At 32.7% G+C, this 25,208-nt stretch overlaps 1 protein-coding gene across 3 annotated transcripts; it reads right to left on the reverse strand.

Annotated features, from left to right (window-relative positions):
- Positions 1-572: 572 nt before the first annotated feature.
- LOC115714931 (calcium-transporting ATPase 9, plasma membrane-type) lies at positions 573-19,288 on the reverse strand. Of its 3 annotated transcripts, XM_030643692.2 has the most exons (35): positions 19,109-19,243; positions 18,918-19,005; positions 18,378-18,808; positions 17,599-17,715; positions 17,465-17,504; positions 9,467-9,582; positions 9,264-9,395; positions 9,071-9,160; positions 8,506-8,575; positions 8,246-8,316; positions 8,081-8,164; positions 7,921-7,998; positions 7,769-7,840; positions 7,432-7,515; positions 7,263-7,345; positions 7,068-7,176; positions 6,936-6,991; positions 6,770-6,812; positions 6,544-6,627; positions 6,239-6,376; positions 5,427-5,492; positions 5,241-5,339; positions 5,049-5,159; positions 4,474-4,641; positions 4,068-4,127; positions 3,698-3,862; positions 3,437-3,553; positions 3,147-3,245; positions 2,874-3,011; positions 2,451-2,551; positions 1,747-1,792; positions 1,513-1,650; positions 1,303-1,410; positions 1,111-1,202; positions 573-1,030 (listed from the first exon to the last, which is right to left on the reverse strand). In XM_030643692.2, exons 3-35 carry the CDS (start codon positions 18,594-18,596, stop codon positions 925-927), a joined length of 3,300 nt encoding a protein of 1,099 aa, XP_030499552.2. In that variant the 5' UTR covers positions 18,597-18,808; positions 18,918-19,005; positions 19,109-19,243; the 3' UTR covers positions 573-924. The 3 variants fall into 3 exon arrangements, 2 of the variants coding, with proteins under 2 accessions (XP_030499552.2, XP_060970756.1); XM_061114773.1 differs by lacking the exon at positions 18,918-19,005 and having other exon boundaries at positions 19,109-19,288; XR_009687555.1 differs by lacking the exons at positions 573-1,030; positions 1,111-1,202; positions 1,303-1,410; positions 1,513-1,650; positions 1,747-1,792 and having other exon boundaries at positions 3,147-3,241; positions 19,109-19,245.
- Between the last annotated feature and the right edge of the window lie 5,920 nt (positions 19,289-25,208).

The following is a 25,208-nucleotide window of genomic DNA, read 5'->3' on the forward strand; positions in this document are numbered from 1 at the left end:
TATTGCATCATAATATGCATCCCTATATAAATAAATATAATATATATATATAGAAAAAGTTGTTTTCAAAATTAAACTTATTCTTAAATCGTAAAATATCAAGTTTAGTTCCAAAGACATGTAAAATGAATAATAAGTATAAGTATAACGAATGAAATACCTTGGTTGTGTTTAAGTAAATACAATTGTTTGGTTTTCTTTTACATTCTTATTTGTAAATAAAGCTCTTAATCTAAATTGATTTTATTTTTTTGATTTTTTTAAGAAAAAGTGTCAGAGCAGAAAACTCAGAAAAAAGCCAAGGACAAAGATTAATAAATATTTGGCTTTGGCATCAACCAAAATTAACAAATACCAAACCATACTATCACTCTTCTATTATTTTGGTTCTTTTATTCTATAAAAAGACATTGACTTTCAATTAAAATGGAATTAATGAATTTATTGAGCAACTCCAAATTATAATAACATAATAATATATATGATATATCCTCTTTATCATATCATAGTGTACAATTGTAGTGACAAAATCCAGTAAAAAGCCAAAATTCGGATGTAATTCACAAGGGAGGTGAAAAAAGCCAAAGTGGAAAACTAACAAATTTTATTTTTTACACACTATCCTTTCAACGTATATATATAATATAATATATATATATATATATTATATTATACCCGAAGCTTTAAGCAAAGCAAACAAAAGAAAAACAGTAATTCAGTAGTAATAATAATACAATGTAAAAATAAATCTTTGGCTAGTACTTTGTTGCAGTATATATATATATATTTTTTATATAATTCTTTTTCTTTTGTTTTGTTTTGCTTTTGCAGTAGCCTTTTAGTTGTAGTAGTAGTAGTAGTAGTAGTAATAGTAGTAGTTATTTGTTCTTCGATGGATGAATCAAAGGAGAAGGGGAAAAAATATTATGTGGTACGAGCATTTCTGTAGCGACGAATTGGTCGACGGAAGTACTCACTTAATGGGGTCTTCGGAACTGGAATCAGCTTTCCAACAACAGCAAGAGGCCACCTGAAAAACATAATTTAGATATCATGTTAGGTAATGCTCAATATTGCCCAAACTCTTTGGAAATTAAGTTTTGAACTTACCCAATGATAGCAATACCGAAACAGATAAGCCATTGTGACCAATTCAGATGAACTGTCGAGGTGAACTTTCCGAGGAATTCGATGATGATTATCTGCAGATTAGTTAGAGGAAGGAGTCTACAGTTAGAAGGAATAGATCCCTTTAATAATAATGATAGGCATAATGTAAATAATAACCACACTGGTCTTTACCTGAAGGACGAAAGTAACAGCAATAATTCCAACAAAGAGGCGGTTTTTTGTTACCCCGCTGAATACGTTCATTTCGTCAGGCTTTCGAGCATTGAATTCATTGAATATCTGAAATTTTAACAAAGCATATATGTCACACAGTGTGGTAATAAACAAATCTAATTTGCTTTGTGAGATTGTAGTCGTTTCTCAGCATAAAGAAATACTCACTTGACAGAGTACAAATGCATTGAATATAACAGTGTTCTTCACATCTTCAGCGTGCGCTTTGTTGGTGTCACCATTCAACCGAAGAACGCTCTTCCCCGAAAAATTTAAGACCAAAAGCACAGTAACTTGATACAAAGCCTACATGAGTAGATTTTATTGTTATTATTAGTTATTTATTACATTTCATTTCAAAAACAAAATACATTAAAGGAATAGTAAGTGTGATTTCGGTACCTGTATGAGTAAGTTCCTCCACATAATGTTTGTTATAAGAGGTTCTCTGCATTAAATAAGAAAAAGAAAATAAGAGAAGGAGAGAGAATATTGTCTCAAATAACCTCACAATAAATGCAACTCGGGTCTTAGATTACTTGTTATTTTAATAAGGGGGGAAATCCCCATATCAGAATCAGGATTTAAACACATTTAAACAGACATGACTTTATGTTTCATTTTCCTACTTTAAAAGGGAATGCGCATTCACACATGACATAAATGTTGGCATATTTAAATTTAGTGAATGCCACAAATCAATATTTACATAAAATATTATTATTATGGAGAAATGAGATCAACATCACTGACAGGATCAGATGCATAAGCAATGTATAAATGTTTTCTTCTTTTTCAACACAAAAGGATTAAAAATAACTGGAATTTTTAAACTTGTACACAATTTTTTTATTGTCTATTTTAATAGGAAAAAAAATACTCTGTCAAGAAACATCATAAAGAAAATGTTTTTAGGTATAGTGAAAACATAGTGTTTTTATTTTAGAAAAAAAAATGAATGAAAAAATAATTGATGAAATCTACTAGAAAAAATGCAATTAATCAACATAAGACAAAATTGTAACAAAAAAATATCACAGCAGCCCTAAATTACAACAATTACAGCATGGAAAATACTGAAATTGACTAAGCACGATGTTTCGAACCTCCGGCCAACAGGCGTTCTATCCATGAGGTGGTCTGTAGGTGGTTCAGTAGCCAAAGCAAGTGCTCCAAGAGTATCCATTATAAGGTTAACCCATAAAAGCTGTGAAAGAAAAGTCATTAGTTCGATACATTGACATTGTAACTTGCTAATTTGATGAACAGCATAATCCTAAACCTTCTGTATTATAATAAATCCGGTAAAAGTATGTTGTCAAATTTCATGAAATTGAATAATATTTCTTGTAAGAGAAATATATTTCTACATGTAGGTCTGATAAGATTTATAATCTCATATTTTCGATTAGTTTTGTTTTGCCTTAAACTTTCAATATATTTCACCATGGTTAAATCAGAGCAATTGGGTAATCGACCAAAATACCAAGCAATTACTGTATGGTAATATACGAGAAAAGAGGATCAACCTGCACTGCATTTAGAGGGACATCACCAGAGGACACAGCAGCCACAACATTTATTACAAGTGCAGCAACATTAACAGTGAGCTGGAACTGAATAAATTTCTGAATATTTGCATATACAGAGCGTCCCCAACGAACAACCTACAAACATTAAAAAAAAAAGTAATATGAAGAAACATTTAGTGGTTTGTTAAGGCAAACATATAAGAGAAAATAAACGAGAGAAAATTCCACTAAATCAACACTTCCAAACTAATGCAAAAAGTGCATACTCACCTTGACAACAGAGGCAAAGTTATCGTCCAAAATAATGATATCTGAACTTTCTTTTGCAACTTCGGTTCCTTGAATTCCCATAGAAAGTCCAATATCTGCCTAAAATACAAAATTGGTATAAATGCAATTAACTATTACCAGGAAACATGAGAATAATGGAAACAAGAAACAAACAATGGTATCCCCTAATAATTGCATTGTGAAGACATTTCATATCCCGGAAAGAACAACCACTAAATATCCTATTTAAGAATATACAGAAAACTTCATTTTGCATAAAGATAACAAACCTCGTGAAGTGCAGGAGCATCATTAGTGCCATCTCCAGTTACAGCAACAACTTCTCCTCCCTTCCGTAATGCTTGGACAAGCAAAAGCTTGTCATTTGGGGAAGACCTTCCCATTACCTGTGCATGATTTCCTCACAGTTAATCACTGTTAATAATCTGTGTTATTTTCCACATTTTCTTGTATTTATTAAATCACTGATTAGTAATCTCTGAAGATGCATAGTTATAAAGCTTAGGTTTTCCTTATTTTTGAAACCATACCGTTATTTTCTTAGCAATTTGTTCCCGCTCCCTTTCAGATAACGCACGGAAATCTTTTCCTTCAATGATTGTAGGATGAGTAGCATCTTCCATCGAACTAAGTATCCCACACTCCAAAGCAATCGCCTTAGCTGTTTGAAGATTGTCTCCTGTAACCATGCGTACCTAGAGAGTGACAAACATATGATTTCCATTAAACTTTATAATCAAATCATAAATTTGTGTAATAGCATTGGAATAAATCTCTTTAGTAATTTGTTTACATTTCCAGTATTCTTATTTAGATCAAGTCATCAACAAAAAGAAAATGACACAATACATATATCAATAAAGTTGGCGAAGCTATTGTTGAGAATATGCAATAAACTACCTTAACACCAGCAGCCGTGCATGTTTTCACCGCATCGCTGACACCAGGACGACAAGGATCCTACATACAGACAAGGTATTAGATTACATAAACATTCAAATTTGAAGGTTAGCACAGAAATCCAATCCTAGAGCTAGAAATTGTACATTTTTTTTATTATGAAATCTAATCAAACACAACTTTGTCCATTTCAAAGATGGAGCAAAAGCTTGCATTTGATATTTAAGTAAATTTCTCATATTTAACTCTCATTCAAGCAATCACATTGACCTGGTTATTGCTGCACCATTTTCAAACTCAGTAATGATCACATACCACAAACAATATAACTCTTTTCACATAAATTCAGAAATAAGAAACAAAAGAAGTGGGTGCAGTTAAATAAAAAACTGGGTTTTGTGCATACTTTTATACCAACAATAGCAAGCAAGGTAAGTTCCTCTTCAGGCAAAGTCCAATGACTCAAATCTTCTTCATCTGAAGGAACTTGGTCCAACTCGTAGGACCTGTATGCAATGGCAACGCATCGCAGACTACTTGCAGCCATGTTATCAATAGCTGTCTTGAAAAATTCCTGCAATCAGAACATGAAGAGAAAATTGATCCAAAATGATTGGAGACAAATTTATGATGTACAAATTGATTTAATTTTGCATTTTGTTTAATTTCCAATTTTGATTCCTCAAAATATTTGTAACTGATCTAATAAGTAATAACACGTCAAATCAAAATAATCACTGAACTACCAAATATGATATATCCATTATGAACTTTAATTTATGGCAAGTTTGTGATTTAACCTTCTTACACATTTACACTAACCCAAAACGTTCTGACTTAATATCCTAATTATTGACCTAACGGAGTTCTTTCCATAGCTTCGTCAACATGTTTTTTATTGGTATCCACAAATTCTGTTGTTCCTTTTCAATTTCACATATCAATACATCCTTTTTCATTTATAATATCACCATTCCTAACCTTATCTTCATCAATGGGTTGCACACAACCATTTGCATCAAGATACCCTGAGCATGAGGCCAAGACTATCTCTGCTGCCCCCTTCCAATGTATATGCACTTTTGAGTCCGCCTACATGAAAATAAAAACAACTCAAGGAATGTTCCAAAGTTGTGATATCTGCATAACTCAACAAACAAGTAAATCACGTACCTGTTTCAAAGCAACACCCCCTCGCTTTTTCTCTGAGTTGAAAGGGAAAACATGGAGAATGGTAGTCTCTGATCTGATTACGTCAAACTTCATCCCCAACTACAACACATATGTAGTACATTAAAATTTGTCCCAAAAAGTAAACATTTTATTTTACAAATCGGATACATTTTAAAAAGAGGGTACCATCAATGCCCAAGTAAGGATAGCCTTTTCTGTAGGAGAGCCAGTGACCTCTGCCTCTTCACTACCCTGTCAAAATGAAATGCAGTTAAAGACAGTTTCACATAAGACAGAAGAAGTAACTGATAAGCGGTAAAACATAAAACTGCCAGCATCCAACAGTTCCACAGTAGAAGAATACAAATACATTCATATAAGTTGAATGATGAGCCACATAAAACCTCAATTCATTTTCGACAAGAAATTTAAGTTATAGTAACTTTGATTACAAATTCTAAGCTTTCTCTCAATTTTGAACACCCCATTCCTTTCCTTCTACTGTTCCTATAATCCACCACAACTCAATTGCCACAAGAATCAAATCGAAAAATTTGCCTACCCTCCTAAAAAGCCCTCCAGTCTCTGAAATTGTCTTTGCAAGAACCTACTTATAATGTCTTGATATTAAGCTTGTTGGTCTAAAGTCTTTTTCACACCATTAACTACTACTCAAACCATACACCTGTGGAAACCACCACGAACCTATCCGTTCTACTTCTGTACAAATTGAGATAGTGTATATATACCTACTATACTAATTGATGTAAGTAAACAGCATAATTAGAGAAACTAAAGTCTAGAGAAGATAATATAGATTCATATATAAACAAATGAGAAACAATGTTTTCTTTCCCTAGGTAGAAAAGAAACTTAAAAATTTCATTTATGTATTGATAATTTGTTATAATACAATAATATATCTTCCTATACATGTCTTCCAACATAAAAATGGGATATGGGTAAAATTGTCAAGTTGAGAAAAAGGAGAGGCTTACCTTGGGCACAAAAACATTTCCTGTTGAATTCTGTGCTATACCCTCAATCAGTATTGCAGAAGTAATTGATGACAACTGTGAAGGCTCATATGGTGGAGTCATCTTCTTTTTGCCAACATATGCCTCAACGACGGTCATCTAATGTAGTAATGTTTTTTGTGTTAGTGTATAAAGACAGTACTCTTTACAGTAAAATTCTAAATGATTGAAATGCTTTAGTTACTACTCAAGAACCTTTGTAAAAAGCCTAAAAAAATAACCTTCTATCAAGAGCAAATATTTAATTTTGAATATAGGTACTTCACCTGATTTAAAGTTAGTGTTCCAGTCTTATCACTACAAATCGTTGTTGCAGAGCCCATTGTCTCACACGCAGACAGCCTTCGCACCTGTACACATTTATAATCATCTATTAAAAATTGGTTATGAAAAATTACGAAAGATACAAGTGCGACAAGGGGAAAATCTAAAACTGAAAAAAATTGTTCAAAGTAAATAAGCAAAGATAATGAAATGTAAAGTAATACTTGCCAATGCTTTATCTGCCATCATTTTCCTCATTGAGTAGGCTAGACTGTCATAGAACGATACAGACAAATTTGATGAAATAAGTAATCACAAATTCAATTAATACACTAGAATAAGAAGTAAGCACCCTAATACTTTGTTGCATTGAAACCAAAAGGCTTGCACTTACGTCAAAGTAACTGCCAAAGGGAGTCCTTCTGGTACTGCAACAACCACAATTGTGACCTGAATGGTTTTAACATTAGGTAATAAAAAGTAACCAAATAAAAAAATTTAAGAAACACCAAGATATCTCTCTTACTGCGATTGTAAAAATTTTGATGACTCCATCTATAGCATTACTAATACTAGTTTTGCCCTTGATGAACTGAACGGTTCCATCTGGATCTTTTGTATTTCCAGTGAAGTATCTAAGCATCCAAAACAATTTATTATCGATAAATAATTATAGAAGAACTGAATAAGAAGGTAAAAACATTCAGTTGCAAAGGCCTACCTTCCCAAGAGAACAGCAAGCACAAGAAGAGCCACTGAGAGCCCAACTATACCTATAAAAGTTGCAACTCCATTCAAGCGCACCTATCGCATACCAAAAGTTAATATGTGAACATTTAAGCAGCATCAACCACTATATAAGCCACAACAATTAAGTAGAAGAATTAAACCTGGAGAGGTGTTTCTTCACCAGTATCTTCTGATATACTTGCCATTAATAATCCCCATTCAGTATTAATTCCAACACCAGTTACCTACAGAGAGCTAAAGAAAGGTCAAACTTCATGATGGTTTTAGTAAAAATTGTTATATAGCAACGAAGAAAATCTAGAGAGTAAAACTAAAATATGAGATGAGGACGTGTTACACTAGTCGCTAGGGATCTGTAACCCACAGTTTACACAAAAAGCACAACGGTATGAATAATAAATATGAGATAGCAAAGAAAAAGATAATCTAACTGTAAGGCAATGAACAACTAGTATATATATAAACAAATTACTTTACCAGCATAGTACCAACACCATCAGCTACTTTGCAACCAGACATTAGGAAGGGTGATTTCTGATCCTTGTGAACCTGCAAAACATTGGATTTATAAGACCAATAAATAAAATATGATTCGATGATAAAAAATTCTAAGAGGTGTAAAAGCTCACAATTTTGCTTTCGCCAGTCATGCTTGATTCATCAATGGCAAGAGAATGACCAGTAATTAAGATTCCATCAGCAGGAACCTAAGCAGCATAAGAATATTGGATTGATCAATACATAAATAAAATGAGGCAATTGAACAGATAGAACAATTAGGAAATTTACCTGATCACCTATTTTAAGAGGTATAACATCACCAACAACAATATCAAATATCGATATCTTTACCATTCTTCCACCCCTCATAACCTGTCAAAATTTTCAAAGGGCACATACTCAGCATCACCACTTATTTCTGGTGAAAAAATCACAAGATGTAATATTTCATACCTCCAACTGTATGTTTTGCTTCTCCTCATTTAAATTCTGAAATTGAAGTGATTGTCTATAATCACTTACAGCTGTAAAAACAAGAAATAAAAAACAAAGTTAAAAGATCATAAAAAATAATGTACTGTCATGGAAAAAAAACAAAAGCCAAATCGCATACAAACTCAAAATATAGCAAAGTATAATGGCAGTTTTCTACAAGCACAAACTCTTATATGGACATGATGTACTGAAAAGCATCAGAGAGGTTTATCATTTACCTGTCACAAATATAACAAGAAGAACAGCAAAGGTAATGCTTCCCCCATCATACCATCCTTCCTCAAGACCCTGAGGAATATCAGAGAGAAAATAGAAACAGAAACCAACTTTGAGGACTGAAGAGTGATAGATGAAAATTAAACAAAGCGAATAGAGAAACCCAAAAAAACAGGAGGAAAGTTAAACAAAGCGAACAGAGAATACCCAAAAAACAGGTGCTCAAAAGGCCTTGATGCACCACAATATTTACATTGACCTATGGTTGAGGCCACTCACATCTAGAGAGAAAATTATACTTTACATAGTAAGCTTTGTAATCTTAACATAAAGGTGACTTTTTCCCCCTAAAATACTTTCCTTTTCTAAGCCTTACATTACTCGGTAGGTCTATCAAATTGCTAGGATGTCCATGGCTGGAATCAAACCACAAGGGAGCAAATCATGGGTTGACCATTAGACATAACTCCTGTAGTACTAGGTTTTATAAACTCAACATTCCATATATCAAAAAGTCTTGTTTGAGGAAATACCTAAAAATACATAGATCAACATTAAAGGACTTACCTCAGTTTTTATTCCAAGTACCAATGACACAACTGCAGCTATGATTAAAATTATGAGGGTTAAATCTTGCCAAGCTTCCCAAAGGAACCTCTGCAAGGACAAAGCATGAGATTTAATAGCATCCATGGAAAATTATTTTTTAGTAAAATAAACGTTTTACAGCAGAAATACACCTAATAAAGAAGATAAATACCAAGAAACTCCGCCCCTTTTTACGAGGATATGTATTTGATCCAAATGCATTCCTTCGCTTGAACAAATCATTCTCATCCCCATCAATTCCCTTCTCAAGATTTGTTTTTAACATAGGTGATAAGCCCTTAACCTGGTGATTATCATCCATGAGCACAAAAAAATAAATGTACATACGAAAAAACAAGACTCCCAATAACTAACCCCTCCATATTGTTGTAAAGCAGAAACGTTGTGATCCCTAGTCAATGTAGCAAGTTGTTCTAGTCCAATTGCATAGTCACCAGTTGGAGATGGGGGAGCAACAGTTGGGCCCAGTACTAGAAGGTAAAAATTGAAACGATAGAATAAACATCACTTTTCTTCAAAGTAAACATAAAATTTGATTTAAAAGAAACATGATATTGAACGAAGATCAAGCTGACCATAAATTTCTTATTCTATAAAAATCCAAAATCCTAGATAAAGAATAAACTTTATTTCTTACTATTTCTCTATACTAAATGGTATCAGAGCTCAAAATCTATACTAAATTTCTTATTCTATAAACTCCAAAATCCTAGATAAAGATTAAACTTTTATTTCTTCCTATTTCTCTATACTAAATGGAATCAGATCTCAACATTTATCACAGACTAAACGTTGTTGGGCACTGTTAGATATTAGGTGTATATTAGCTGTAAGAGAGTTAGATATTTAGTAGATATTTAGTAGATATTTAGTCTCCTAACTCTGTATATAAATATGTATTATTCTATGAAATCAACACACAATTCAAGTCACTATTTTCTACATGGTATCAGAGCATTGTGATTCAAAATTCGAAATTCGAAATTAGGGTTCTGGAAAAAAAAAAAAAAAAAAAATTTAGTGGCTCGAGCTTGTATTGTTTTCGAAAATCCTATTCGAGCTGAACATCTTTTCTCACCGCCCACATGAGGACCGCCCAGCCCGACGATCTACAAACCCCCGAAGTCCGGCCGGCCGATTCCTCGCGCGTGGGGCCCACGCGCCGCCCGAAGCTTCGCGCGGGGCTCACGCGCCGGCGCGTGGAGGCGCGTGTGACGCGCGCCTTCGACGGCTTCGTTGCCGATTCTTCACTCGGGTTCTTCTAAGCCCACTCGCATCCGTTCTGTGTTGTAATTCGCATTTGTTTGTCTTCTTCGTGTTCGGGTGTTCATTCCCGTGTTCTTTTGTTCTTTTTCTCCGTCCTCAGGTTTGTTTTCGAGATTATGGCAGAGATAAGATTGATTCAAAATCCGCTGTTGTTTCGATGTTGTTCCCGTGATGTCTAAAATCACGATCATAAGTTGATTGGTTCGAATTATTTGGAATGGAATAAGACGATTCGATCGTATTTCCGAGGAGTATTGACGAAGATGATCACTGATCGACGATCCTCCCCGAAGAAACAAACGATTCAAGGAAAATATGGCTCCGTGAGGATGCTCGCTCGTTCCTTCAAATTCGAAATTCTATCGATAATGAGGTAATTAGTTTGATTAATCATCATGGAATTGGTTAAAGAACCTAATGGGTTACTCGGAGTTTTTGTATTCGGCAAAGACAACATATCTCGCATATATGATGTTTCGTAAAGCTTTTTATCGCGCTATGAGAAACAAGATAAGTCTCTTATGAATTATTTTATGGCTTTCAAGAAAACATATGAAGAACTTAATGTGCTATTACCGTTTAGTCCCGATGTAAAAGTTCAACAACCGCCAACGAGAACAGATGGCTATTACGAGTTTTCAGACTCTCATCCGAATTTGACTCGCAAAGTCACAAGTTCTCTCCGGGTTCCGATGTCTCCTCTTTACAAGATGTGTTTACTCGTGTTCTTCGCACGTAGACTACCTCTTCAACTCCTCCGAATGCCGCCTCGTGAGTCGTCATAATTCCGCACCTAAAGAAACTCTACTCCAAGTGGATTTAAAGGAGGTAATTCACAAGGACCGATAACCGCACACCAAATTCTCGGGAGCATCATGTGCAATTATTGTAAGAAACTGTGCCACACCAAGTTCGAGTGTGAAGTTACAATTTAAGAATCGACAACAACACTCGCCAATATCGCAAGCACTGTTGATGCATCCGACAACCTGGCCTTATTTCGCCGATGAATTTGCCAAGTTCTCAAGGTATCGTGAAACACTTAAGTCTTCATCTTCTTCTCGTCATCATTGCCGAATCAAAGTAACTCTAATGCATGCCTTCTTTCCAAATCCTCAAAATGGGTCATTGATTCCGTTGCCACAGTATCATATGACAGTAATTCCCCGTCTCTTTCCACTTTTCACTTCATAGCCCCACTTCTCGTTGTCACCATTACCGATGGGTCAATGCCTTCCTTCGGATCCGGCACTATTGTTCCTACACCTATGCTATCTTTGTCATCAGCCTTACATTTACCCGATTTGTCCTTTAATTTGCTTCTCGTTAGTCAACTCACTCGTAATCTAAATTGTTGCATCTCATTCTTTCCCCGATCATCGTTTGTTTCTCAGATCTCAGACGAAGAAGATTATTGGTAAAGGACATGAGTCCGGTGGCTTGTATGTTCTCGACCCACTTCCGCCAACCTCTATCGCTGTTCGAAAGTGTTGCTTCCGCTTTCGAGGCTCATTGTCGTTGTGTCATCCATCCCTTCCTTTGCTCAAGAAACCGTGTCCCCAATATAGTAGTTTATCTTCGTTAGATTGTGAGTCATGCCGGCTTCGCCAAACATCATCGTGTTAGTTCGAGTCCACGTGTCAATAAACGTGCGTTGTTCCTTTGAGTTAGTTCATTCCGATGTTTCGGGGTCCTTCTCCTATTTTGTCTCAACTCCGGATTCGGTATTTTGTTACTTTGTGGATGATTATTCTCGTGTAACTTGGTTATATTTAATGAAAAATCGTTCGAGTTGTTTTCTATATTCCGTGCTTTTGTGCCGAGATTCAAACTCAATTTAATGTATCTATTCGTACTTTGGTAAGTTGATAATGCCAAAGAGTACATGTCCGCTCAATTTCAATCTTATATGACCTCTAATGGCATGCTTCATGAAACTTTCGTGTTGATACTAAGACTCGTAATGGTGTTGCGTAACGTAAAAACGTACATCTTCTTGAAACCGCACGTGCTCTCTCGTTTCAAATGAAAGTCCCTAAACCTTTTCGTCGATGTAGCTTTCCACGCATGCTTTCTTATTAATCGCATGCCATCCTCTCGTTCTTAATGGTGCAATTCCATTTAAAATTCTTTTTCCTAATAAGTCATTATTTCCATTGCTCCGCGAGTGTTCGTGGTAAAGTGTTTGTTTCTGCTCGCGATGTCCGTCCATCCGTCACCAAATTAGACCCTAAGGCACTACAAAGGTGTCTTTCTCGTTATTCTCGTCTTCGTAGTGCGGTATGTGTGTTATCGTCCCGATCTCAACAAATATCTTGTTTCTATCGATGTTACTTTTGTAGAAAATACACCTTATTTTTCATCTTCCACTACTTCTACTAGTCGTGGGAGGATGATGATTTGTTGGTTTATTCCCGTCACATCCTATGCGCCTCGCTACATGTTCTCGCGGTCTCTCTAGTTCCTTCACCTCGCCTCTGGCCGTCACCCCCACGTTGTCTACACCTCCACCACCTCCACCACCTCCACCACTCCCCGCCTCCTATACACACCACTGTGCGCCCCCTCCTCCACCTCCCGTTTCATGTCCCGCACCCGCATCTTCGTCATCGTATCCGAAATCTCGTATGATCTTCCCATTGCACTACGTAAAGGTAAACGCCAATGTACTTTTCCTATTACTTCTTTTGTGTCTTATAATCATCTCTCCTCTTCTTCTTGTTCTTTTATCTTCTTCGATTCTATCATCGTTCCAAAACTCGTTCGAGAAGCGATGTCTCATCCCGGTTGGCTTCGCAATGATAGTAAGAGATGAATGCTTTGGTTGCGAATGGTACTTGGTCTTGGTTGATTTACCTTCCGTAAAACAAATGTGTCATCTAGTGTAAATGGGTGTTCACTAAATTCAATCCGTACTCGCACGCTTGCTCGCTTAAAGGCCCGTCTGTTGCCAAGGGTTATGCTCAAACCTATGGAGTGGACTATTGTGATACTTTTTCTCCCGTTGCTAAACTCACATCCGTTCGACCGTTCATTTCCATGGCAAACCTACTCATCATTGGCTCGTACCGCCTTGATATTAAAAATGCTTTTCTTCATGGAGATTCTTGGAAGAAGTATATATGGAGCAACCTCCCGGGTTTGTTGCTCGGGGAGTTAGTGGCGAGTTTGTCATCTTCGCAAATCTTTATATGGATTGAAACAAAGCCCTCGTGCTTCGGTTTGGTAAATTTAGTCGTCGTTAGAAGTTTGGTTTGTTGAAAAGTAAGTCGATCATTCCGTGTTTTATAAAAGATCAACTCGTTGGTATCATTTTGTTAAGGGTGTATGTTGATGACATCGTTATTACCGGAAGTGATACCGAAGGCATCTCATCCCTTAAGTCTTTCATTCACACCCAAGCTTAACACGAAAGATTTGGGGAGCTCAAGTATTTCTTGGGATTGAAGTTACTCCTGAAAGTAAACAAGGTATTCTTCTCGTCTCAAAGAAAGTATGTACTTGATTTGCTAACCGAGATAGGGAAATCGGGATCAAAACCCCCGCAATGCTCCAATGAATCCAAATTTCGTGCATCTTACACGTGATGGGAAACCATTTGAAGATCCTGAGAAATATCGCAGGTTAGTTGGAAAGTTGAATTATTTAACTGTGACTCGTCCCGTATATTGCATTCCCTACAAGGTTATCGCCGCCCATGTCTTCTCCAAGAATTCATCATCGCGCATTAGAACAAATTTTATGTTATTTAAAAGGAGCACCAGACGAGGTATAGTTTACAAGGATCATGGACATACCCGTATCGAGTGTTTTCTCTGATGCGTATCATGCTCCAAGGTAGATGTACGATCCACTTCAGATATCAGTGTATTTGTCGGGGGCAACTGGTCTCTCGGGAAGAGTAAGAAACAAAATGTTGTATCTGTATCCGTCGAATCGAATACGTAGAGCTATGGCCCACTCGTGTGTGAGGTAATATGGATTTATCAGCCTTTTGACCGAATTTGGGTTTAAGACTTCTATTCCAGCAAAATTATGGTGTGATAATCAAGCTGCTCTTCATATTGCCTCGAATCCCGTATTCCACGAGCGAACTAAGCACATTGAGATTGATTGTCATTTTGTTCGTGAGAAAATTCAACAAGGTCTGATCTCCACAGGATATGTGAAGACCGGAGAACAACTAGGAGATATTTTTACAAAGGCTTTGGAATCGGGGTGCGGTTGGATTATTTTCAGAATAAGCCGGGCATGATTAACATCTATGCTCCAAACAGGGGGAGTGTTAGATATTAGGTGTATATTAGCTGTAAGAGAGTTAGATATTTAGTAGATATTTAGTACATATTTAGTCTCCTAACTCTGTATATAAATATGTATTATTCTATGAAATCAACACACAATTCAAGTCACTATTTTCTACAGGCACGAAGCGACCATACAATAACTCCAAGATATGAACTCTTTGCTCCATCCCTAGGCATAATGATAAGACCAACTTTTACAATGGCCATGGTTGTCATCAATAATGATAATGTGTCACATGGTCTAATATCCCACCCTTATGTATTTACAACTATATTGTAAAAGAAACTATCCCCTTATGGATCACCTTTAGACATTCTAGATTTACAAACCAACAAAAATCATTACAATCTCTAAGTAAGAAAAAGAGGATAAATCTATGAAATTCATAATTTTAAAAAATACAAATAGATATAGAAAGTTTAAGTTTCTCCCAAAGATGAAACATCCAAATTGGTTTTGTTTTCTAACCAAAGTGCCCAACAAAATGCTTGTATAGCGACATTCCGAAGTTTCTCTCTTATGATGGACCGAGACCCTAAACATCCACACAACAACAAAATATCAAGACAACGATGAGGCCAAACCCAATGAATTCCAAAAGCTTTCAATAGCATAAACTAAAGGGAATGCGACATCAAACAATAAAGGAAGAGATGATCCTCGTCATACCAAGAATGCACCAATATGGGGAAAGCATAAAATAGGAGTCTTTTTTGAAGGTTATCACAAGCATTTTACTTTTCCAACAACAAAAATCAATTGAAAACCTTAAATCTAATACAGAGCAACTGCTTTCCAAATAAAAAGAAACTGGTAGAAGTAAAAATTTGTAATTATCTATCCTCCACATTCTACAATCCCTGATAGCATGTCTAAAGGAGTACAATTGAAGAAACATAATCAAATCTAAATCGATTATCTTTCTAAAGAAATGAAAATTTAGCAAGAGCACTACAATTTTCAAAAATCTCAATTACCCTTGTAAATAAGCTATGTTAGTGTTAAAAGTGTAGGTTAGCCTAAAAAGGAGTATGAATCTAGTTGCTAGACAATCATCTCTTACGCGTCTTCTTAAAAGTTAACTCTTTCTCCATTGCCAGTCCTATAGGAAACAAAAATGTGGAATTTCTTTAAATCGAAGCAATAAACTTCCAATGGATTCTAAAAGTGGCTCTTGCGACCCATCCAACGGAGTGCACTGCGTTCTTGCTCTTAATGATGATCTCACGCCAAAGGGAATCAAATTCTAAGGGAAATCCTCAGAGTCATTTCATAGCAAAACCCTTATTCCTGCTTTAAAATGTTCCCAACTACCATCCTATCTCCTTCGATCAAACATCTTCAAAATTGATTAAGCGATCCACATTTATAACCGCTACCTTTCCAAAGGAAAATTTTCATGTCCCTCAATCTCCCACCTTTTTAAGAATGCTAAAAAAATGAAGTAAGTTGAGAGCTTGCAAAACAAAAATAAAGTAAGGTTAATCATCCTCCCAACATCCCAAAAACTTGCCCTAATAGGACAAGACACTAACCCAGGCCCCATAGCTTACACCCCATACCACTTGCTAGAGTGTTCAAACTAAGAATGAGACGACGAGACAAATTAGTTGTATTCTTCTTAGAGAAGAAAACATGTAATCAACAAACTAGAGATGAGAAATTTCAATCTATAACAATGTTAAACCTAATTAAGTGAATTAGCTTTATCCACCAATCAACCCAAGGCATCAACCACCAACATACACAAGAAGGGTGATAACGATTGTATCGAGTGTCCTCGCCTCAACCATCTATCCCCTTTGAACCTCCGCCTTGATCTCCCATTAAAATCATAACTAAGAGGCTCAAAACCTCATCCCCCTGATCTAAGATCTTCATTTTAAGTTGAAGCCTTTCCTTTCTTGAGCAAAATCAATGAAAAACATTCAACAATGTCGTAGATTTTTTGAAGTCAATTGTTGGCTCAGGGCAAAATATTCAACTAAATCATTAGTCATCAAAAGTATATCTAAGATTTGTCTTCCTTCATGAAGCTCCTTCAACTTCTAAAGTCATCTTTGTCAAAGCACTTTAATCCTAGTGAATAGAATAGGTCAAAATCACTAACCTTGCTGGAATTGGTATAAGTCTTGTTAGTGAATTCACAATGCATTCTGGTGAAATTCTTGAAAGACTTGCATAATCAATCTCGAATTGCCAAATTATGCTAATAAAATTTCAACATAAAGTCATTTGGGCACGGAGCTTTGTTACCTTCACACTAAAACACAACCCTTTTGATCTCTTCCTCTTCAAATGACCTAACCAATCACTCGTTCTTAGAATTTGTAAAGGACCCTAGATCATTTTCTATATTATGTGGTTTAACGCATGTCATGCTCAATTATTCTAACTAAGGTCATCTTAAAATAATGCACATAACACTCAAGAAACGTAACTTGATTAGTTTGGCATGTGGTTTGCTCCCACATGGTCTGAGGTTTGAGTCTCTCCTAGACACTCGCATAGCAATTGTAGTTTTCTAGTCCCCAAATATAATAGGATTAGACCGTATGCACCTAACCTAGTAATTTCAATTTATGACATTTCGTAGGGATAATCAAGTGTATATAATAACCTTAACATAATGCAAAATGTATAAAAACATTCATTGGAATCACCTCCTAAGAGGATAAAAAGGCAAAACTAAATACAAAAATTTACCAAGACCATGTAAAGTAGAAAAACAAACATGAAGGTAACCATTCAAATCAAAATAAAATACTAATGTCATACCAATTTGTCGTTCGCCTGCCATTTTGAAAAGTAATGCTGCCTATATATGTCGAAAAATAATCATCAATTAGAATTGATATATATAGACACATAAATGTGTGAGTGTTAATGAATTTTAGGACTAAAAGCATTACTCTTATAACTTGTGCGTGGGATCTAATCATCCTTCTTCTATTCTCTTTATCTTCTTCCTTTTTCAAATCCAAAGTATAGCGAAAGCGACGGGAAGCATTTAATACGAGAGCAGCTTGCTGCAAAGAACCAGACCTTTTTATTCAACAGAAAAGTACAACATGTTTTTCTTGAATAAAGAATGATTCAAACATAAAAGAAGAGTACAAACAATGACATTGCTCAAATTTATAAATGAATAAGCAATTAAAAGTTAATGTTGAATTGAGAAACCATTCTGCTTTGCAACCTCCAAAATTCTTCAATGAAGTTTCTTATACTGAGAAGTTCTGAGAAAGGGCATGATAATTTGTTCCAATGAAACATGTTTCATGAAATGACCAAACCTCTTCAAGAGTTTTTCTCATTCTCACATCACAACATTTTCTCTGTTTTACTCATATTTCGAACCCTCCAATCTTTACTAGACAAACAAAACTCGGTCATTTCCAATTGAGGACTCAAAACTCCATTTCCAATCCGTTTATGGTAAGCATTGTGTGTCTAAATTCTGATCAAATGCCAAACAATTCAAATCTCCATTCATATAAAATCTTCACGTATTTGGTCAATTCATTCATTCATTCGTTCATTCGTTCATTCTCACGGAAACGAATCTACCCAATGCTTTGGTCCAATTTCATTACATCAAAAACAAACACACCATACCTTAACCTTACCACATTTCAACAAATAATCATATCAATAATAGCAATAACAATAATAATAAAGAAAACTGTACCCTCCAACGCTTGAGCGTCTCCGGAGGAGCATTCTTGGTGTTAGCAATGTCAAATGGATCAGCAGAGGAACCAACAACATCATCGTCTTCATTATCAAACTCTGAATTCCTCTCCTTATTATCATTATCCGCGGTTGCCGTCGCCGCCTCCAAGTCCGGCGGTGTATCTCCCGGCGGTAACATTCCATTGACAGGAGAAGTCGAACCCTTCGATGTCATTTCTCGACCAGCAAATTCCTCTCTCTCTCTCTCTCTCTCTCTCTCTCTCTCTCTCTCTTTATATATACAAAAATAGAATAGAGAAAATGGATGTAGAATAAGGAGTATTTGTGGCGAAGTAGAATAATATTGTCGCAAGAGAGATGGCAACACCCTGCCTTGTACGGGGGCCCACCACCACCTCCGCTCTCTCACTCACACCCTGTAATCACCTACACCCGAAAAAAATAAACAAAGAATCAAAATAGTATTCAAAACCAATTTTTCAAAACTTTAAGGCGGAGGAAGCGAGGAGAGAAGAGAGAGTATAGGGGTAAATACCGTTTTCGATTGTTTCTAAAAATAGTTTATTCTGGAAAACGAGATTTGAAAATCAATGGTAGTAGTAGCAGTACAACTTCTCGTTCTCCTTCATATTTATAAATATTAAAAATAAATTAATAATAAGTGTTTTTTAATTAAATAAATAATAAAAATTGATTGTTTAAAGAGTAATAAAAGGAGAAACTCACGGCGAAAATGAATTGGATGATCTCTTCTCTTCTCTTCTCTTTTATTTTATTTTGTTCTTCAAAAACAACGAGGCATACAACTTTTTTTTATTTAAATTATTTTAAAAAAATATTAATTATAATAATTGGAAAAGAAAGAAGTTGGAGATGTAGATGAATAGCATTCTCGCTTAGGAATTTTCCAAGAAACTTCGTTTGGGCTTTAATGGGCCCTATTAACTTACAACTTTTATTTATTTATTTATTAATTAATTATTATTGTATTTGCTGTATATTCTTCTTAAATACCGTCTCAAACTCTAAACAAATCATAAATGTTAAAATCACTTTTTTTATTATTAATACTTTTAGGCTCGTTTGGAATGCCGTATTAGGTCGTATTGTATTGTATTGTATTATATTGAATTATATTTTATGCAATATTTTTATGTAAAACTATATGTGATAATAACTTTTATGGACACCTAAATATATAATATTTTAGTATAAATTAAAGTTTAACATAGTATTATATAAAAATATGATATATAATCCAATTCAATATAATACAATACAATACAATACGACATAATACGGCGTTACAAACGAGCCCTTAAGGGCCTATTTAGTACGCATGATTGACCTAGATTGGATTAGACTCAACAATATTAGATTATGCTGAAAGTAATTTTGTGTTTGATTTAAGAATAGACTGGACTATTTTATTTATTTCTTTTTAGAAAAAAAAACTTAAATTAAAATAAAAATATATAATATTAAATTAAAATTAAAATATATAATAATAAATAAATAATTCACAACAAAAAAAACAAATGTAAAAAATAATTAAATTATAAAATTAAATAAAATAATATATCTTATATAATCAAATATATATCATAAATATATAATAAAATAGTTTAGCATATTTTTTATTAAATAAATAATTAAAATAGTAAAATAAAAATACTTGAATAATATAAAATTGTTTATGTTAAACACTAATTTAATCACTAATTTAATATAAATATTAATTTTTTAAAATATTTATATAAATTTTCTAGTCATTTAAAAATAATATATAATTTTATTGTCATATTGTTTCTCTTATAATCAATTTAAGTAATTATTGTTTTATTAACAATATTTTAAATTTTGAAAACTTATGTATAATAATTTAAATGTATACATTTTTACTAATTTTAATGAATAAGTTTTTGATATAAAAAATTAATAAATAAATTTTATTTAAATTCTTATTAAATTTAAACTATATCAATACAATCAAAAAATTTTAAAAAAAATCTCATCTGCATAGGATTATTTATCTCACCCTACTAGATGGGATAAATAATCTCAGACAGATGATATTAGCTGGATTAATTATCCAAACTTTTGTCATGCCCAAACACTGGATTGGACAAATTAACCTGTCTAATCCAATCCAGTCATGCGTACCAAACGAGCCCTAAGGTGCTTAGCATCCCTAAAATGGGTATATCGATACACATGTATCTATTTTGGCATTTAGAACAAAATTTTACTTAAATTTTTTTATAGTCGTGTTTATTATAATTGTTTAAGATATTTTGTAAAATTTTGATAAATTCGAAATAATTTATAATATAGAATGTTTAAATAGTTTATTTCCCGCACGTATAAAAAAAATAATCATGCATGCAACAGACAGTTTGAACCTTATTTTCAGTGCGTTAGTTTTTTTTTATTTTCTCATAATTTTATAGGATGTCTTAAATAATTATAATATACATGACCACAAAAAAACTAGACTAAAAAAATTTCTCTATTGCCAAAATAGATAAAAGTGCATCGATGTATCATTTTTAGGAAGTGAATTAAAATTTTCTAATACTTTATAATATTTATTAAATATTTCAAAAAAACTTGGTACAAGAGTAGTTTTTGATCTTATTATTATAATAATATGACTTGAAATCTGCATGAAAGTTAGCGGGTTTTGGTTTACCTTAAACGAGTTCGAGTCAATTTTCATGTTGACCTGTTTAATAAATGGATCATGTTTGAGTTGACTTTAAACTCGAAATTAATCCGTTAATGACTTATTTAAAGTTAATTTATGGCATTATTAATAGATTATAAATGTTTGTATATGTCATAAAGGCATTATACATGTGGCCAACTTGGATGGTTCTTCTGTGAAGCTTGTCTTCCGTAAATGTAAAGTCTTCTGAATAGCTTGTCATTAATCTGGACACACAATTTTGGATAGCTTACTATTAGTCAAGGATATGTTCATCCGGAAGGAGTGCTTTTACGTATCAGATAGCTTGTCCGTATTAAAGCTTCCAGATTATCTACTGAAAGCATGCATGTTCTCAAGCTTACGTGGATTATTATTGCTAGTGATGAGCTAAAACATTTAAGACAGTGTAAATGTGTCACGATAGTTTTGGAGCTAATTTAGGAAACAATGCAAATTTATGAATAGCTATCAAATCTTTTGTAATCAAGTGAGTGATTTAAACTATAATTGCTTGAACAAAAATCATGATAGTGTAAGGTTGATAGAGAAAGTCTAAACTAGACAGAGATACTTTCTCGTAATCTTTGAGAGTTTGTAAGGATTCTTGTAACCTTAATAAACACTGATATCAATAAAGATATGAGTACTATTGTTATTCTGACCGAGATATAGAGCATTGCACAGAACTCGTTAAACCTAGTATTATTCTTCTCTATTTTACCATTTTAAATCATTACTTGGTTCTAGACATCTCTTGATATATTGTTTTTGATTGTATTGTGTATTTGTTGATCAAGTATATTATATCGTAAATTATTGATTGTTTCCGTTTAGCATAACAAAAAATTAATTTGATCCTAAATAGATGTCTAATTACTTTCTTTAGATTTTTATTTATTTTTTTTTTAAAGAAAAAACCAATGTATTGTATAGAATTGAAGTTTTCTTTTCATTAACTCATTTATTATTAGTAGGATTTAAAAAGAAAAAACAGCTCATAAACAGATGAAAATTGAAATAATGTTATATATATTATTTGACTAGTTCTATAGTTTTGTGCAAAAATTAAAGCTTCATAACTCAAAAAAGAGTCAATTTAAATTGTAATGGAAAGTCATAGTAATTTCATTTATATTTCTTTTTAGAAGACTTGTGACATATATAGTACTATACACATAGACTAATAATAATATTCCATATCGATCGTTGTGGAATTTTATTTTTTTATAAGGAATATATTCTGTAGAATTTTAAAAATTAATTATATAATTATAAGATATATATTGAAGACTTTTAAAATGCTTAGTGGGCGACCATTACTCAGTGTGGTAATAAAAAATATATATAATTTTGTAAATTCATCAAGTTATTAATTATATGAATAAAAAATAATATGTATGAATGAATTTATTTAAAAATGCAAAACTATATATTAAATTTATCACCATAACTAAAAAAGCTGGCAAACTAACAAGTCATGAGCCTCCCCTTTAAGCTTTATAATATAATAGGTAATTGTTACGTGTCAAGCCACGTAGTGTTAGTTTTATTTAATATTTTAGTTTTTATTTTAATTAATAATTAAAATAGTATAATTATTTGAACGATTTATTTTATAAAAATAAAATATGTGTCAGTATATTCTATAGTTGTGTTATAATAATGTATGTTATTAATAGTAAAATGTACATTAATCTTCTAATTGAAAAAAGTTTTATTATCTCATTTCATATCTAATAATAGCTACACAATTATATATTTATAGACTTTCACATTTTTTGCAAATTACTAATAAGCACCAATAATATTTTCATATTCTAATATTTTTCAACATTCTCCTCTTGGTGGTAAAATTAAAAATAAAACTAAAAAAATGCACAAACATATAAGGTAAATACTAATTACAGCCTATTTTATCTTCTTTTTATTTTTTTAAGCCCAAGCCCAAAAATCTCTAAACCAACACAATCAATCTTTTTTTTCCCGAATATCAATGAGTTGCTCCTTCTGTAATTATTTATATTATTTTTTTTAATTAAATTCTCTTACATATACAGTCTCACATATATATATTTATCTATACATTTTATCTATATTTTTCTTTTTAAAAAAATAAATAAAAAGAATTATTAATATTCTCCCAAGATAGGTTTGTTAGAGAGATATGTGGCTAAGATGATTTTTTTAATTTAAAAAGAGAATATTAATATTTAAAAGATTGTTTAATTTTTTTGGTTTAATTATTGGGTTTATTTGTTAACGGGAGATCAAACCTAATCGTTAAATTTAACAGAATATTATTTTATTTTTAAGTATATTACCAAGAAATGCCGATAGGCACTTTTAATATATAAAGATATTTAAAAAACTATATTTTTATTTATGTTATTATAAACCTAAATAATTAATGATTTATAAATTATTTATATATTTTTTAGACTTAACGGCCAATGAGTATCCTATTATTTTTGCTACATTTTATAACAACTAGGTGATCGTTACGTGCCAAGCCACGTACTGTTAGTTTTATTTAATATTTTAATTTTTTTATTTTAATTAATAATTAAAATAGTATAATTATTTGAACGATTTGTTTTAAAAAAATAAAATATGTATCAGTATATTTAATAAGTAAAACATAATTGTGTTATAATAATATATATTATTAATAGTAAAATGTACATTAATCTTCTAATTGAAAAAAGTTTTATTATCTCATTTCATATCTAATAATAGCTACACAACTATATATTTATAGACTTTCACGTTCTTTGCAAATTACTAATAAGCACCAATAATATTTTCATATTCTAATATTTTTCAACCTTCTCCTCTTGGTGGTAAAATTAAAAATAAAACTAAAAATAATCACAAACATATAAGGTAAATATCTATATTTTTCTTTTTTTTTTTTAAAAAAAAAAAATATTAATATTCTCCCAAGATAAGTTAGTTAGAGAGATATGTGGCTAAGATGATTTTTTTAATTTAAAAAGAGATTATTAATATTTAAAAGATTGTTTAATGTTTTGGGTTTAATTATTGGGTTTATTTGTTAACGGGAGATCAAAGCTAATCGTTAAATTTAACAGAATATTCTTTGATTTTTAAGTATATTCTGTTAAACCAAGAAATGTCGTTAGATAGGCACTTTTAATATATAAAGATACATTTTGGGGAAAAATTACTATTTGTGAAAATTTAAATTATGGCCCTCCTATTTTTTATTTATATATTTTATTTTTTCATTATTGAAAAGTAGTATATACTAAAAATGAATATAGTTTATAAATGATATACATAATTTAAATGGCACTATATATTATTATCTCTAATTAATATGATTTTTCACTGAAAATTCCAGTCACTTTAATAGAAAATAAAAAGACTAATTTATAATTGCACTAAAAATTTTTGAGAAAAAAAAATATATAATAAAGCACTAAAAGTAAAAAAATTGGAGACTTGACTAATAAATGTGTTTGGTATTGGCTTTGGCATCTAGGTTTGTGGATGAAGGTTTCTTATCTGAAATCGTTGAAGTTTTGACTATTAAAAATACGGATGATGTGTAGAGGGTTATTGTGGGGCTGGAATGGGAGTAGAAGTAAACTTCACGTGACTTGTTGGGAAAAAGTGTGCCTTAAATGGAATTAAATAGAAACAAGCCATTCTTTGCTAAATATATTTGGGTTGTTTCATCTAAAAGAGATATTTTTTAAGTGAAATGGGTCAATAATATTTATCTCAAGAACAAGTCTTTTTAGAACTATGATCTTAATAATAATACTATAGTTGGTATTGGAGGAAACTTTGTCATCTAAGGGACAAGTTCACTCGGGCAGACATTGTGAAGGCAGGGGCTGGTGTGAATCGGTTTAAAATAAATCTGTTATACAACAGCTGCATTCCCCAAACTCAGTTCGATTTTAGCAAGTATGTATGGAGCTCCATAAACATGCCGAAGCATAGATTCATTTTCAGGCAATTAAGCAATCAAGTCTCAGCTTTTAACTTGAGATAAGTTTGCTCAATTTCAGATTACCCTTGACATCATCAACTGTCCGGTGTGTGATGCAGTAGCTGAGAGTAACTCTCATTTTTTTTTTCGACTAC

This window comes from Cannabis sativa, chromosome 4 (assembly GCF_029168945.1).
Source record: "Cannabis sativa cultivar Pink pepper isolate KNU-18-1 chromosome 4, ASM2916894v1, whole genome shotgun sequence".
In the NCBI taxonomy this organism is placed as follows: Eukaryota; Viridiplantae; Streptophyta; class Magnoliopsida; order Rosales; family Cannabaceae; genus Cannabis; species Cannabis sativa.